The 17,771-nt window shown below is 36.8% G+C and overlaps 1 protein-coding gene across 1 annotated transcript in view; it reads right to left on the bottom strand.

Moving 5' to 3' along the window:
• The window catches only part of NDUFV2 (NADH:ubiquinone oxidoreductase core subunit V2), a 32,252-nt gene extending 14,776 nt beyond the window's left edge, over positions 1 to 17,476 (bottom strand). Inside the window, exons 1-2 of the mRNA XM_019712595.2 lie at positions 17,344 to 17,476; positions 301 to 366 (exon numbers count right to left, since the gene is read on the bottom strand). Of these exons, the coding sequence (XP_019568154.1) occupies positions 301 to 366; positions 17,344 to 17,397 (120 nt within the window). The 5' untranslated portion in view covers positions 17,398 to 17,476. The remainder of the gene's footprint in view (positions 1 to 300; positions 367 to 17,343) is intronic.
• Between the last annotated feature and the right edge of the window lie 295 nt (positions 17,477 to 17,771).

The raw sequence follows: 17,771 nt of genomic DNA, 5'->3' as shown, positions 1-17,771 counted from the left end.
ACATGACTAATTTTTAAGAACCCAAAATGTAAAATCAGATTAGGGCTCACAGTAATTTCACCAAATAATAATCTAAATTCTTATTCCCAGAGTTGCCCTGGTATCAATTTAAACTTGAGATGTTCAGCTGAAACCACACATCTTTTGAAATGCAGTAAATTCATTTAGCTATACTTAAATTTCCACAATGGCCAGGATACACCAAAGACAATGGTATTTAAGATATTTCTGGATTATTACAACAGATTTACCCAAATTTCCAAGTTTTTTCATTCTAAAGAAATCTAAGTAATTACTTACCACAAATAAAGCTCCTCCAGCTCCATTATGCACCACTGTCTTATGCAAATTCCTTATATGTCTTCCCTAAAATTTTAAGAAAATTTAGTAAATCACAAAATTTAAGAAATTTTTCATATGGAAATACTTTAAGATCTATAACTAAAAACAACAGAATCAACTTACAGAAGTAAAAGATCTTAAGAGATTTGGTCTACTACCCTACACGTGCCCATTCTATTTCAGGAAAGGAATAAAAAATGGAGATCCAAAGGTTAGGTTACTCACATGCCTAAGGTCACACATAACAGTCAGTGGAAGAACCAGGACCATAACCCTGATCTCCTGAGTTGTGTATCCTTTCTACGATACTCTGTTGGCATACATTTGGAGAGTTAATGTAACGACAGTCTGTTGGCTTACATCTGGAGAGTTAATGTACCATTAACTTACTGCCTTTCACTTTTGTCTGAATCAAGCCGGATCCCAGCTTTCATTAAGTGTGGACCTTCATAAACATGTTTTCATTCTGTACAAATGAGTCATATAATCTGTACAAATGAGTCAACTGTATCCTCCTTTTCATTCTTTACTAATTTAGAAACTCCAGCCATAACATTAGTTCCAGAAAGCTGCTTATGATGCTATGCTGACTGACCATACTCAATTGTTTTGAAAGGAATCCATTTGATTACCCTCCCCACCTCATTTCATTTTTCTTTGCCCTGTTGCTCCTCCCCCCATTCCTCCGTTCTCCACCCTCACCGCCTCCCAAAAGCAATTCAACTATTATTCAGACAGAAATCCTGTGATTTCCGGGTTCGCCTAACCATAGATGGCAGAACACTGGATTAAACCAAGCATGGACTGGCAAAGAGTTGGACAATTCAAAGGCGGCAAACGTAACAGAGAAGGAAGTAAAGACAATAATAGAACACAATCATATATTAACTTTCCCCTAGGTCCAAAAATAATATTTCCACTAAAGAAATAAGTTTACATAGGACATTTCCTTTAATTAACAAGAAAAGACTCAGGTACAGAATGTGAGACACAGGTATAAAATATGGGAGTGATAAATATCAGTTTCAGGATAATGGAGGAGGGGAGAATTCCATCAGCTAGTGGTACACAGAGGGCTTCGACTGTGTTGGTTTTCTTTCTTAGGCAGCAAGTGGATACACAGTATTTATTATATTTTTTCTTTTTTTGTGTCTGAAATATAAGTTTTTAAAAAAGAATGCAACACATATCAAGAAGACAATTTATGTTCTTATACTTTTATTCAATGTCTCCCAAATTGCTTCAGGGTTATCTGTGAATTAAATATAAGGTTATGCCTAGATCCCTGATTTGCCTGTCCAGAACAAGGACTGAGAAAACATAAAACTAAGGCCACAATTCCCAAATAATACTGTAAGAACAATATCAGCATAAAGTTTTGAAACATTAACTGAAACTAAAATTTAGAAGACAGCACCTGCACCCACTTTACCTGAGAAGATACAGTATATATTTTTTTAAATCAAAGAACAATTTTTGCCTAGTAACATTAGTGAGTTAACTAAATTGTGAGAGAAAACAAAGGACTTCATAATAAAATAAGGAAGGATTAATTTAAAAGAAAAGTATCCAATCCTTTCTTAACTTCTGAACCCTAACATTTTTCTGTTTACTGGCTTTTTATCCATTTCTTCAGAGTGGGTGTTCTCAAGGCTCAGTTCTGTCCTATGTTCTTTATTCTATAGATCTTTTGCCTGAGAGCTAATCTGTTCTCGGCTATTAACTCTATGCTGATGACTTAAATTTTATACACATTTAATAACAAAAAGTTAATAGCTTGGAGATCATAAATGCACATAAATCAATGAGAAAAATGAGCAAATATGAACAAAACTATCACAGAATTCAAAGTTAATAAACTTGTAATTTAAAACATGCAATTACTAATGAAACATTTCCAGCTATCAAATTAGCAAATTTTTAAAAATATAATTCAATTCTGTTGAGTGTATGGAGAGGTGGGCATGCTTATACATTAGGTAAAAATTGCTGATCTTTTAGGATAGCTAATTGGCATGGTGTAGGGACATACTAAAAAAAGTTTCCATCTTTTAGCCTAGTAATTCTACTTTAGAAATTTATCCTAAAGAATAGTATGAGGATAGTGGTTTATATAAAAGTGTTTTCTGTAATGTTTGTTATAGCAAAACACAAGCAACCAAAAAGCCTAGCACCAGGAGGTTTTAAATAAATACTAACAATTCCAACAAAAATAATATTATGTAACTAACAATTATATATCCTAAATATAATAACATAGAAAGAAGTATTTGTGCCACAGTCATAACTGGAAAATAATGAGGGTTAAACAAAATACACAAAAAAAGCATAAACTGCCATCCCAATTATATTCACTATGGACACTAATGAAAAGACTGGAAGGCTGTAACAATTAAAAGGGCTTATCTGTTATTCACAATAACAAAATTACAAGTACCTCTTATTTTGTTTTGTTTTTTACATTTTTCTCTACTTTCCAGGTTTCCTATTTAGCATGGATTAACTGACAAACTGAAAAAACCAAAAAATTCATTTAAAACAAAACATTCATTAGGTATAAAACTTACCACCTCCACTGTTACTCTTATTTCTCTTTCAAATTTCCCTGTACATCAAATTAAAGATCACCAATCTCTAAATTAGAATAGCTTCAGTTTTGGGTCAACATTTGATCCCCTCCTCATTATTCCAGGATCTGCCACGTACTTTTATTTAACATTAAAAAATACAGAGATGGGGCCGGCCCGGTGGCTCAGGTGGTTAGAGCTCCGTGCTCCTAACTCCGAAGGCTGCCAGTTCGATTCCCACATGGGCCAGTGGGCTCTCAACCACAAGGTTGCCAGTTCAATTCCTCGAGTCCCGCAAGGGATGGTGGGCAGTGCCCCCTGCAACTAAGATTGAACACAGCACCTAGAGCTGAGCTGCCGCTGAGCTCCCGGATGGCTCAGTTGGTTGAATTGCGTCCTCTTAACCACAACGTTGCCGGTTCGACTCCCGCAAAGGGATGGTGGGCTGTGCCCCCTGCAACTAGAAAACGGCAAACGGAGCTGAGCTGTGCCCTCCACAACTAAGATTGAAAGGACAACAACTTGAAGCTGAATGACACCCTCCACAACTAAGACTGAAAGGACAACAACTTGACTTGGAAAAAAGAAGTCCTGGAAGTACACACTGTTCCCCAATAAAGTCCTGTTCCCCTTCCCCAATAAAACCTTAAAAAAAAAAATTAAAAAAAAAAAAAGCACACACACACACACACAAAATACACAGATAATCTTGAAAATTGGTCTTTAGGCCTCTGTAGCTACTACATATTGGAAATTTTACATTGAAGCACTCTTTGACGTGTAATTCTGAATATGCACATAAGTTTACACACACAAACACACGGAGACACTTGTTTTTCAAAATAAAATATTTTTCAAGTCCAAATCGTTGAAGTCACATTACTGATTGAGAACAGTCAGGAAAAAGCAGCTAAATTATAGGAAAAAAACACTGGTGTTTCAGATTAACTTTTTTTTTTTTTTTTTTAAGATTTGTGTTTAGATCACCACTCTGCCACTTACTAACATGTAATCTTGCACAAGTCACTTAATTTTTTTAAGCCTCAGTTTCTGCACCTGCAAAACAGGGATATTTACTTACTAAAGTGTTTTGAGGTTCAAATAATCAAGTTTCTCTAAAAGTACTATATAACCTTCTAAAGCATTATCACATCTGCTTAGCTGACATGGGAATAAAACATTTAAGAACTGAAAAATGGAAGATTTAAACAACTGCATTTTAAGAACAGATAACTTAAAATCATGCTTTCTTAGGTGACTCTAACAAAGAGTCACTGTCAACTGACACAAAAGAACAGATTTTACTGTTTCTTGCATCTGCACATAATTATTTTTATTATTTGTATCTACATAAGACTGTCAATTTTTCTGGTGAAAGTGTACTTTAGATAGTTGAAAAATACCACTTCCTTTTCCCCCACTGAAATTAACATATAAATTTCATTTTTACCTAAAGTGGGGAAAGAGGAAGAAGTAGTGCTGGTATTTTCCATGGGTCTCGGGTTTCTGCACATCATCTGAGCAGAGGCACTAGGCACTACAGTTTTTGTTCCAGACTATTTTTTCAAGTTTTGTAGAGAATGTCTCACTCTGGGGCAAAGGTTGGGCAAGTTTTCTTGCAGCTGGGCTTGGGTTCCTCAGTGTGATGCACTACAGTCACCTGGGCTGCTCCATATCACTCACATGGGATTCGAGGGTCAAAGGGAACCGACATGAACATGAAGCTCATGCTACCTCCTGAGCCCTGAGTAATAAAGTTCTCTCTGACCCAGAAATCTCAGCAAGCATCCATGAAACTGAGGCCAGTTAACTTGTTAGCTTGCAAATAGAGTAAAATCTCACAGCTTTCAGTTTTTTGTTTTTAACTGGGGAATATTGGGGAGCAGTGTGTTTTTCCAGGATCCATCAGCTCCAGGTCAAGTCGTCATTTTCAATCAAGTTGTGGGGGGCACAGCTCACTGGCCAATGTGGGAATCGAACTGGCGACGTTGGTGTTATGAGCACTGCGCTCTAACCAACTGAGCCAACTGGCTGCCCTCTTAGAGTCTTCAATTCAGTTCTTGACAAGGAGGTCAAAATGTATAAACAACCCCATCTCCATGTCCTAGTAATTTTTTAAAATATAGAAAATATTATAATATAGAGAACACCATATAAGGAGTAAAGGAATAAATAAGATGAACATAGAGATATTATAAAAGAAACCAATTTAACAGTGGCTGGCTGTGTCTAGAGAATGGGACCAAGGAAGGATCTGGAGAGGGAAGAAAATTTACTCTTTAATATACACAACATATATTTACCATAATATATATAGTTTATCTCTATTGCTCACTCCTAATGTATTTTAAATTTACTATTATATATGCCCAGGGAGCCAAAAAAATGCATATACATTTTAAGAGATGTTAACACTTTGGTCAATGTTGCTCAAGCAGTAGTTCGCTGTAATCAGAAGTGTCTGGACGCTGATGGTAACCACTTTGAGCACCTCTTGTAATTGCAGAAGTCAAACTTGTATTCATCTTTTGTTATCGGTATAGATTGAATATTACAATTTTAATAGTTTTCCTTTCTTAAAATGTGTAACATTTTTTTGGCTGTGTGTGTGTGTGTGTGTCTCCCATTGCATACTGTTTGAATTTTGGGCCATGTATATGTATCAGTCACATTTCAATTTTTAAAAACCAATGAAGTCTTTAGTCTTTTTCCTCTCTTACTACCATGACTCTATTTCAGGCATTATTTCAGGTCTGTGCATTACTCTTACCAGTTTTCTAGCTGACCCTTCCCCAATCCAAATCATCCTAATGTTACCAAACTAATTTTAAAAATACTGTACTGTTGATGGTGATTGTGATGTTGAAAAGAACCGACACCAAATAGGAAGTGTCAATTTCATCGTTTCTAAAAACCAAATTTTTCACATTCTAACACCCCGGAAATTGGGATGTACCACTGGTATCTAAGATTCCATAAATACCGTACATGCAGAGAAACAATTTAGCAAAATTGTAAAAGCCCAGCTCCCCAGCCACTTTCCTCATGTGTAACTGGAATGACAATACTATTAGGTTGGTGCAAAAGTAATTGCGGTTTTTGCAATTTTTTTAACCTTTTAAACTGCAATTACTTTTGCACCAACCTAATACATAGGTTGTGATTATTAAAAGAGATAATCCATATAAAGTGCTTAATACTTTGCCTGGCATGCAGTAAATATTGTATTACTATTACTTATCATTAACTATTATTATTAGAAGTAGTCCATGTCAGGCACTAAGCTTTTTACATATTATTTAATACAACTTTCATAAAGGGTGGGTACAGAGATTTAAACAAGTTATGAACACTTATCAAGGTCACACCACTAGTGCCAGAACTCACATTAGATCTTAGGGCTAATGACAACAAAGGTCATGATCTTATTATTAGCCCCTTAAATGGAACTATCTGATATCACAGCTCTAGAAAAAACAGACTAGAAATGGAAAGGCCTGCCTCCCTTGGCTCACTACGCTGCTATTTAGAGAGAAGAATGCATGTACATGCTCTTTTTAAAACAAGCTATTTCCTGTATTTAAAAAAAAATTTTAAACAGTAAATGCCACTCTTTGATTCCTACAGAAATCCTAAACATGTATACATTATAAACATAGCATTTGAGCACCCTAAACTTCAATGTCTAAAGCCCAGTTCTTCAAAATAGTAGAAAAAGGGCTCAGATAATTTGCGTACAAAACAAAAGCAAACAAAATAGGGTAAACGGATAAATATCAGCCCTCTTTTTTTTCATTTGGCACAAAGTTATTCATAGCAAGTTAGTGCACGGCCGTTTTCGAAGCTGCTGTATTTTGGATATTTTTAAGAACTTCACCTATTTTACATTCATTATAATATTTACATCAAACACTTTCAATAAAGAAATGAACAAGATATCAAGTTTGAATTAACACCCTTACACTACTTAATGGAACTGCTACAGGAACTGCTAATGGAATACACTACTCCAACTGAATTCAGTTTCACTTTAAAGAGGCATTCCAGGACCAACAGGTCTTAGAACCAGAAGAAAACAATTTAGCTGCGTAGCTAGGCTGAACTGATTCGAAGAGTAAACTAAACTTTAGACTCTGAAATGTTTGTATGTACTTCAGTGAATTCCAATTGAATTCAGTGAACTCCAAATGAAAATTCAAGTAACTTTTTTAAATACACAAGGACATTATCTAATATACACCACAGAATTCATAGTAGGTTCCAATTCTAGCTTATTCTTTTTTTCAGTGTTTCAGAAGGAACAGATTTACAGCAGGCAAATAGTGGCAGTGTTTTCTTTGGATTCAAGTAACCTTGAGTACTTCATATCTTTTTTGACTTCTCAAAAACCTATGGTTAGTTATTTCCATTTTACTCTTAAAAAACAGGTTCGGAAACAGTAATCTGCCCTATACCACGCAATTAGTGACAGATGGATCATTTGAATCTAAGTCCTCTGCTCCTTCTGCTCACCCTTCTCTTTAATCACTATTTGCAACATCAATACCAATACCTCAAGTGACAAAAATTAAAATTTTATATTCCTCCACCCACTCCCCAAGAATAGGATTTTTTCCCCATGTTTTTTTTTTTTTTAGTTTCATCTGTAGTTCGACATTAATATTATCCAACTCTGCTCACCTTTCAGTTCTATCTGACATTTGCACTATAAAAGGCTACATCCAGCCAGGGGAACTTAATTAATAAAGCTGTAAAACAAAACTGACAGAATTATTAACCTAATTAATCAGAAAGACAGGACTAAGGCCAGGCAACTGAAAATGTCTGTTCCTTTATGAACAATCAATTCAGGCAAGGAATATACCTTTTGGACCACCCCAAACATTTATAGTTAAAATCCCCAAATATGCGTGCGCCTGCAGAGGGGTCACAACTCACATGTGAAACATATGGTGAAGAAAAAGTGATACTGGTTCCTCCTGTACATTTTTCCCTCTGTTCACCAGTACCTACTTGCTTATTACCTACAGCCTCCCCCAATATCAGCTCAAGCAAAGACCATTTCTTACAGCTGTCTAGAGCCAAGATATGCAGAGAAAACTAAAAGCTCCCTTAAAAGTCTTTGTCCATGATACACTGAGTAGGTATTTTCACATTTTAAAAAAATCCTTGAGAAATAAGTTTTTAAATGAATTTTAGTTTAATAAAGTAGATGATGGGTTTATATTAACTGTGAAATCTATTTCAAGGATGAAAATAAATACAAATGCTTACTCTGCCTCAGATACTGTGCTACAAAGTTTACAAATACTGTAATTCATTTACTTAGTACCAACCAAATTTGTTTACAACATTTTTCACAGTCTAAAACATACTAAAAGCCCACCACAGTGTTAGGGTACTATACAAAGCAAGCAAGGAATCAATGAACTAAATCTAAAATCTGCATATGGGATTCCATTAGATAAATTGAGGACATTCTATTCTCCAAGAAAGATGATAATGGTCTAGCCTGATAGACCAAATAAAATTTAGAAAGTGAAAAAAAAAAGAAGTATAGCAGAATCTTTGCAATAGTCAAGTAGAAAATGCATCCCCTAGATCACACAGCTAAATAAATGAAAAGTCAAACACAAGTTTTCCTGACTTGAGTACATGCCTTAATCACTAAAATTAAGTTTTGTTATATTTGCAAATATACATAAAAGGGCTTCTGCAAATGTTCTCCAAGTAAAGTTCCATAAATAATTTTAAAATGTTATTTCAATTAAATAAATATAAGTGATTTCCCCCCCAGCACTATGAGAGAATTAACAGTAAAATTTGGCCAAATTTTCTATTATAGAAAAGCTACACAGACAGCCCAGGTATTAAAGGAGCATTACAGATTAAGGTAACCATATTAATGGCAATAATAGTAATAATTATTTTCAGCCACCTTGACCAAACAACTTAAAGCATTCTTTAGATATCTAAAATCCAATACATATACAAACAACACTCTACTGTCCTAAGGACAGAAATACTTCACAGAAATGAAATGTCCAAATATTAGTCAGTGGACCTAGGTTCAGGCTCATCTTCACCAATTACTGTAACCTTGGGAAAGTTGCTCTCTCTCCATGGTTTGCTCATCTTTAAAGTAACAGCAGTACCTATTTTAAACTGTTAAAGATTAAATGAGATAGTGCTTAGCACATTATCGTTATAAGTATTCATGTTAGCCACTATTATTATTATTATTATTATTATTGGAGCTTTAATTAACACTTCAGTAGCACTTTTAGTAAAGTGCTTAAGTAACATTTTAGTTTCCAATTATCTCTTTTTGTGTCCTAAAATGCTACTGAAGGAAATAAAAAGGCCAAACAATGGGCCTCAATAATCTCAAAAACGGAGAACCTAAATAATTGAGTTGATTATAAATATTCATTTTCAAAAGCTTAAATGATTTTGAGAGCTTTTAGCCTAAAGAATTAACTAGTCAAACTTAAACACAACTTTTTAAAATTTGAAAATCAAACACAAATGCTGTATACATTTAAACTGCCTTATTTCTAGTCCTATGACTAATAGTCAAATAAGCATATATTTATTTAAAATTTAATAAATCTACCACTATTAGGAGCCCAAGTATCTGTATTTTTCAAATTTTAACATTTTTTTATTTTTCAGTTACAGTTGACATACAATATTATATTGGTTTCAGCTGTACTCGTACAAGATAGTGATTAGACGTTTATATAATTTACAAAGTGATCACCCCGATAAACCTAGTACCCATCTGACACTATACATAGCTATTACATTATTGACTATATTCCTTATGCTATTCTTTACATCCCCATGACTATTTTGTAACTACCAATTTTTACTTAATTCCTTTTCCATCCATTCCTGCAACCTCCCTCCCATTTGGCAATCATCACGATGTTCTCTGTATCTAAGAGTTTGTTTGTTTTTTGTTTGTTATTTTGTTCTTTAGATTCCACATACCAATGCAAGTGAAATCAAATGGCATTTGTCTTTCTCTAACTCCATTCAGCACAATACCCTCTAGGTCTATCCATGTTGTTACAGATGGCAAGATTTCATTCCTTTTTATGGCTGAGCCAAATATCTGTATTTTAAAAATATACTATGTGATTCTTTTGATCAAGTTTGGGAATTGTTACTTTATGGTATATGATATCTATATCCTAGCTTACAGTTTATGGATGGTATGAATAATCTTCAAAATGCTAATGACTCTAAGAATAAGAAATGCTAGGCATCTTTTCCTACTCAGGATCTTTGGAAGTACTGAGGAATATTAAGGAATAGTCAGTGACAATAAGGAACTATCTTCTCCATACCGCAAAATATTAGACATGTAACTACATATCATTACAAATATAACCATCTGAACATAGCATGACATTATTTGTATTTTTCAAATTGCATCCTTTTCTTTTTCAGGGTACTACCATGACATCCCCTTAGAATCAAAATTGCATTCTTTTGACTCCACAGTATTTTCTTTAAACATCAACTACTATTTTGTAATTGAGTTAACAAGTCTTTTTACTCATTCATTCTTCTTTGCAATTTATTCTTCACTTCCTCTTTCTGAACCTTCTCCTCAGGAAGCCGAAGTATTGTAAGTCTAACCTCACTCAGGAGTTGAAACACTCACTGGATTTCAGTTACCATTTTCAAGACATAGTCTACCTTGATTATGTTGTTCTTGAGGGAAAGAATAAAATTGTGTGCAGTATTCCTAGTGCTGTATTATAAAATGGTTAAGACAAGGACAAAATCATGTTCTGCTATTGACTCTGAATAGTCTTAATATGTCTTTATTTTACTATCAGCACATTAAACTGATGTTAGTAATGACTTTTCCGGGTTGCAAATCATGGCTCAGAACATCAGAACCTTAACTTACAAGGAAATTTTTCAAAATTTCCCAAAATGTATACTTTTACTACCCTGATAAAATTAAACTTAATAACCATCACAGCTATGTAATTCTGCAGTTTAATCCCAAACAATTGCTTCTCTACAGAAAGAACTGTCATGTACTCTACAAGTATGTAGGTTTTGTACCCTTTCACCTCTGAAATTATCAAGTATGTTCGCCTACTATACTGATCCCCACTTCATGCAGAGAAACACGATTTTATAATTACATTTTGTTTCCTATCTTTATGTCAACTTGCTATTCATGACTTAAAAAAAATTATAATAATGAAAAACATCCCCGAGTCCCCTTTTCTCTCACTTACTCTCTCAATGTAATAAGTCACCAAGTCCTACCCATTCTACCTTAACAACTTTCAAATTGCTTTCCTGCTACTTCACGTTTCCTGCGACTATCCCCAGTTCCAACTCTTCTCATTTCTCTCCTGGATTGCTGCAAAAACCTTCCAATCTCACCTTCTCTACATATCCTGAGATTCTGTCCTAAAACTATGATGGGGCAGGGGGAGGAGTTGGTGGGAATCAATCTAACTATGCTACTAATCTACTTACAATTGTTCACTGCCTACAGAATAAAATCTAAAGTCTGTGGTATGACATACGCGTACCAAAGCTTTATGACCTTTCCCAGCCTCATCTTCCACAACAAGTTATCCCTGTGCACCCTGCTGTGCTCTCATAGGTCACCATCCTTGTACATGGAGCTACCTATACCTATAACACTATGTCACCCTATACCTCCCTCCCATCCATCAGTACCAAGGTTAACCTCCCCCTCTAATCCCTCTAAAGCCCCTGAACCTCAATCTCTTTTCCCCAAGCAAAGTGAAATCACTTTATAGCACCTATTAAATTTAAATCTTCACCACGCATACCAATTTCCCTCAGTAAACTTAAGCAACTTCAGAAAGATAGGTTAAAATTTTTTTTTAAATAAAAAAAACTACCCGCAAACAAACCCAGTTTAGCTCATACTACATAATTTGGAGCATATTTGCCTGGGACTCTTCAGATGTCTGACCTACAAAGTGGGATAACACCCTGCAAAATATTCCACAGGTAAAGTAGCTTTCATTCTCCAACAAGGCAAAGCAAAAGGTGTTTAAACATGGTAAGTCTTTAATGTTTATTGAATGAAAGAAATTTCCAACAACTGGTTTATAACATGCTTCCTGAACTGACTCAAAAAATGGTGAGTCAAGGTTTCCCAATGGAAAACCAGAACAACATAGTCAATGAACCTATAATTTATTACCCAATGCACTGGCCTGGTACTAAACAATGCCCAGAGAAGGGAAGTTCAGCTATCTGTATCTTTGAAATGGAGACTGAGTTCACATCTTTAATATAAAGATGTGAATTTGTAGTGTGCCAATAGTGGCATACTGAACCTCACCAAATAAACTTGAATATTTGTTCATTTTCTCTTTCCCCTAAACTGTTTAAGGCTGTAGCAGGTAGAATAATAATGCCCCCAAAATACCCACGTCCTAATCCTAGGAAGCTGTGCATATGTTAGCATACACAGCAAAAGAGAACTACGGTTGCAGATGGAATTAAGGTTGATAATCAGTCAACCTCAAAACTGGGAGATTATTCTGAATTATCAGGGTGGACCCAAGAAAAATCACAGGAGCCCTTAAAATTTGGAAGAGGGAGCAAAGTCAGAGGATATGTGACAAATGACAGAAGCAGGGTCAGAGTGCTGTGATGTGAGAGTCTGACCGGCTCTTGTTAGCTTTGAAGACGGAAGAAGGGAGCCATGAGCCAAAAATAAGGGCAGCTTCCCAGAGTCACCAGTCACCATAAAGAAATGTAGCTCTCGTGCTCACTTCGGCAGCACATATACTAAAAGAAATGTAGCTCTCGCTATAGTTCTCCCCTAGAATCACGAGAAAGAAATGTAGCCAACACACTGATTTTAGCCCCGTTAGACCTATGCCAGACTTTTAACCTACAGAATCATAAGATAGTAAATTTGTGTTGTTATGTCACCAAGTTTGTGATAATTTGTTATAGCAGCAATAGAAAACTAATGCAAATGCCTTTTTAAAAAAATTTAAGAACTCCTTTCAAGTCCGCAAGCCAAAACAGAGATACCCTGGGCCATCGCAAAATTAGGTTTAAGAATCTCTAATGGAATAGTCTACAAAACTTAAACTTCAGAAAGAAAAATGCCACCACTTCTAGTATGGCTGAGTAGCTATTATCCAGCCAAACCCTGTAGTAATAACCTCTAAACTCTGGACAAAATATTTTTTAAAAAATTAGGGGAAAAAAAACTTTCTGAAGGCACTGGAGAACAACCAGGTGCACACAGTATAGGAGGGGTGCCTATACTTAGGAGAAGCAAATGAGGGTTTTTGTTTTCTTTCTTTACATGTTTAAGCCTGAAGGGAGGCCCCAGGCTATCTGGTGCCAGGCAATTAAAACTCTTAAGAGAAAACCAGCAGCCCTAATGGCTTGAAGAACCACAGGCAAGTTTGGGACAATCACAGGCATGGGATAGCGGGAAATCCCAGAAAAGGAAGTGCCAGAGAGAAGAAGCCCCAAATACTGACTCCAAACCATGCATCCATGCACAGGTGGCAGACTCCAAGCAGCTCTGCTGGAACTGAACCAGTTTTTGAGTTGCTGCCCATGAGGGAGTTGGATTGTAGTTTGAGTTCAATTAAGTTAACTGCCAGCAACACTATCGCCACCACCACTCTTTGGAAGAATTAACGGAATCTAGAGTCTCTATGACATATCATTCACAATGTCCAGGATACAATCCAAAATTATTCAACATAAAAAAAAAAGAAAAAAAAGAAAAACAATCCATTTTCAAGAAAAAAGACAATGAATGGAGATTACCGAATAATTTCAAAGCCGCTACAACCATGCTTAAGGACATAAAGGAAAATATTATCAATGAATATGAAAGACAGTTTGAGGAATATAACCAACAGTGTTGTAAAGATTTTGCAGGGTGTCAGATGGGCACAGGTCTTATTTAGGGAGACCACTTCATGGATGGTGTAGATGCTTGACCACTGCACTGTACACCTGAAGCTGAGTAATATTGTATGTCAACTATAATTTTATATGTATATGTGTATATATACACACACACACACACACACACACACAGTCACAGGATATGGAGAACAGCATAGAGAATACAGTCAATGGAACTGCAACAGATAGATACGATATCAGAGGGGCAACAGATTGGGGAAGGGAGGTTATCACTTTGTGAGGGGTGATATGTCTAACTATTACATTGTTTTGTATACCTGAAACTGATTTAAAAAAATGCTGTGCGAAAAAAAAAAAGATAGCAACTATTAAAAAAGAAAAATGAAAATTCTAAAACTGAAAACACAGTCCTTTAAAATGCCACAACCCTCTCAGCACTACTAAACTAAGTAGTGGCTTGGGAGTGAGGCACTGATGAGTTGTACAGGGATGTCAACATTACAGAAAGCCACGGGTGATTACTGAAGGAAAGAAGGAAATAAACCTATTCTGACTATCTATTGCTCCATAATTCATCATTTTAGGCAATTCTTGACAATTACTTGATTGGCTATTACTGCACTTTACAGAAAGAAAAATGGGGATCAAAGAGATTAAGAAATATGCCTGAAGGTCACACTAGTGTATTCCAAGCACTTACACAGTATTAAGTTCTTGATATTTTTTAAGCAATGAAGAGCTGACAAGCCTGTGGCTGAAGGAAATGGCAGCTAGCTAATAAAGCAGAAATTATAAGAGAATAAGCAATTTCTTTAAAAATGTAAATGGTTTCTTTAAAGGTTTCTCTTTTAGGAAAGGAATTTTATCAGTGGGACCTCTTTATTTACACTTTTCCTGATTTTTCCTAGGTCATTCTGATATCCCACTATTTGTAAAAGGTTAGAAGATGGGCCTGATTATGTAAGTTATAGAACATCCTCACAATGTAATGCTATGCAGCCTTAAAAATGGCAGTATAGAAATGTTTACTGATAAGGAAAGATGATCAAAATGTGTTATGGGAAAACACATTACAAAACTGTGAACAATTATCATCTGATTAAAGAAAAATTCTGTGAAGTCTGTTAATTGCAGACATCAGAATGTTAACATTTTGGTAATTTCCAAGTTGATGAGGCTATGGGTGATTTTTATTTTTTGAGCTTATTCTATTTGCTGTTGCTAATATTGTTTTTCCTACAATGTATTACTTGTGTAATAAAAAATTAAACTCGTAAATCAAACCATCATGCCATATACCTTAAACTTATATAGTGATATGTCAATTTCTCAATTAAACTAGAAAAAAATGAAAATTAAACTTATTCATCAACTCAACAAATATTTATTGAGCACATATTACATAACAGGTAATGTTTGTTAAAAAAGATAAGTTGCAAAAACATAAAACTTGATTAAAATTTTCTTCCACTACGTGGTTATTGTTCTTTTTAATTAACACTGATTTTTTGCACCTCAATTTGCACCTCTAACCTCTCTGCCTCAAAAACAAAATAAACTAAAATCTATCTGTTCTATATTTCTACACTTCCTACTACCTACCGTTTCCCTGAAAATAAGACCTAGCTGGACCATCAGCTCTAATGCGTCTTTTGGAGCAAAAATTAATATGAAACCCGGTCTTATTTTACTTACATAATATAATAAATATAACATAATATCTGGTCTTATATTAATTTTTGTTCCAAAAGATGCATTAGAGCTGATTGTCCGGCTAGGTCTTATTTTCGGGGAAACACGGTAGACAAGGTCTGATCCTCATTTTCTCTCATCTGGGGTTCTGCAAGAGCCTCTTACCTATTTAGTCTCCATACCTCTGGCTCCAATCAAATCTATTCCACCTTCAGTCCCATACAGTGATTCATCCAAAACAGAAACTTGACCATGTCCTTCTGCTCCTCTGAAATCCTTCACTACCTCTAAGATAAAGCCAATTTTTTTTAGCATGGCATGCAAGGAGCTCCAAGATCTGGATCCTGCTCACCCCTCTCATTTCATCTTGGAACTCACCTTCCTTCATCAAAGGAGTCCAGCAACACTATGTGAAGCTTCTCATACCACCAAGCTTTTTCTTGCCAACTATCAATAGTCTTTTCTTATGTTGACCTTTCCACCTAGAGTACCCTCTCCTCAATTGGCTCTGACCTCATCGCTAATGTCAGTACTGTCTCCAGGAAAAAATCTTACACCACCTTCAAACCAAACTGACTGACCTTATTCATAACTCTAACACTGTATGATATTTCCCTTAATTCAAAGTTCCTCTTACATGAGACTATTAACTATACAAGAACAGGGATTGTTTAAATTTATTTCATATCTGTAATATGGGGAAGAGTACCAACCTCATAATGAAATTTAGAATGTAAATATTTAACACAGTGGTTGGCACATAGCAAGTAGTCACCAAATGTCATCATTATCCATACTGTTACCTGGAGTCCAGCAGTGTACGACCCACAGTAAGACCTCAAACGTTTATTAAAAAACTAAACTGCAAATTGAAACGTTCCCATTTTACAACTGAGGAAACTAAGTGAGAAAAATAACCAGTCACAAAGCTAGAAAAGGCAGTGAAGTCACCACGCACACTCGGGTCTAACTCTAAAACCCTGAACTCATTCCATGCTACTATGCACTATCTCCCTCCCTTCTGCTGAAAACTGGCTCAACCTTTCTATTTTACTGCAAGGACAAAAAGGCTTCTTTTTTTCCAGTAAATGCCGTTATAATCGTCATTTCTGGAATCTGCATTTTTAAGCTAACTTGAGTGTTTCAAACTCTGAGATTCAATTTCCTTGCTTAAAATGAGATGTACTTGGATCTCAAAAGACCAAACTAAAATCCTGCTATGCAGTATTTGTGGTGCTGTTCTTTCATAGTTCGATAGGTTTACCAAACTTTTCCCATATGAAGAGCGCAACTGCAGTAAATGAAGTACTGTGGTTACCTTTCTCTTGGCCCAAGGAAACGCTCATAAACCAAGCAAGCCAGAGCCTACAATTCCTGAGTTCTCTCCAGTAGGCTGAACCTGACAAGGTCACTAGGCTTGATATGCAAGGTGCTTCCTTCCGGAGCGAGGATATTGGAAACTGATCTGGCCGACTTAGGACAGGCGTTTGTTCCGCTCTAGAGCGAAAACAAGATACAACAGACCACCGAGCAGCCCCTCCTTCATCCTCTCCCTCACCAAATTAGGCGTAAACTTCCCAGTCCTGTGGGGAAGGCCATGCACCCGCCGCAGTTACATTTGCTGACCCTCCCGCGGCGCTCCTCGCTCGCGGTGGAGCTGCAGCGGCCTATCTGGGGAGAGGGCGAAGGCCGCAATGCCCTTGCCGCCGCCTGCAGGCCAGTCCAGAGCCCAGGGCTCTCCTGTGCTCACCACAAAAGAAGGCAAAGAGAGAGGGAGAAGGGCGGCGGCAGTACCCGGGCTCATTCCGAGCCTCCTTACCCAGTGTGTGGTGAGGCGAGTCGCCCGGGTCCGGAGCGCCGCAGAGAAGAACATGGTGGACCAAACCCTTGGCCCTTCCCCGAGGCTCCAGGCGAGAATCCCGAGAGCCGGGACGCACGACGTGCGCGCTCCCGAACCAGGCCTAGCGCGTCCGGTTGCCTTCGCGGAAATGGCGAGGGCGCGCGGGGCCTGCTGGGGCCCAGTGGGCGGAGACTTTGCAGGGAAAGGGGCGGAGCGAGGGCAGCCAGGGCCGTAAAAGGCAGGGCCGTAAAAGGCAGGGCCGTGCTGCGGTCCCGGCCTTGAAAGGAAGCGTCCTGGAGCTGTCCCTTGGGCCCTTGGGGGATGAAGCGCCGATCTGGATTTATAAAGTGAGCTTCCCTCCTGGAGAGCCTTATGAGAATTTAATCACCTCCTTTTTTTATTGTGGT

The sequence above is a fragment of the Rhinolophus sinicus genome, linkage group LG09 (genome assembly GCF_036562045.2).
Source record: "Rhinolophus sinicus isolate RSC01 linkage group LG09, ASM3656204v1, whole genome shotgun sequence".
Classification (NCBI taxonomy): Eukaryota; Metazoa; Chordata; class Mammalia; order Chiroptera; family Rhinolophidae; genus Rhinolophus; species Rhinolophus sinicus.
Note: the sequence above shows the minus strand (reverse complement) of the source record. Positions and strands in the feature narration are given on the sequence as shown.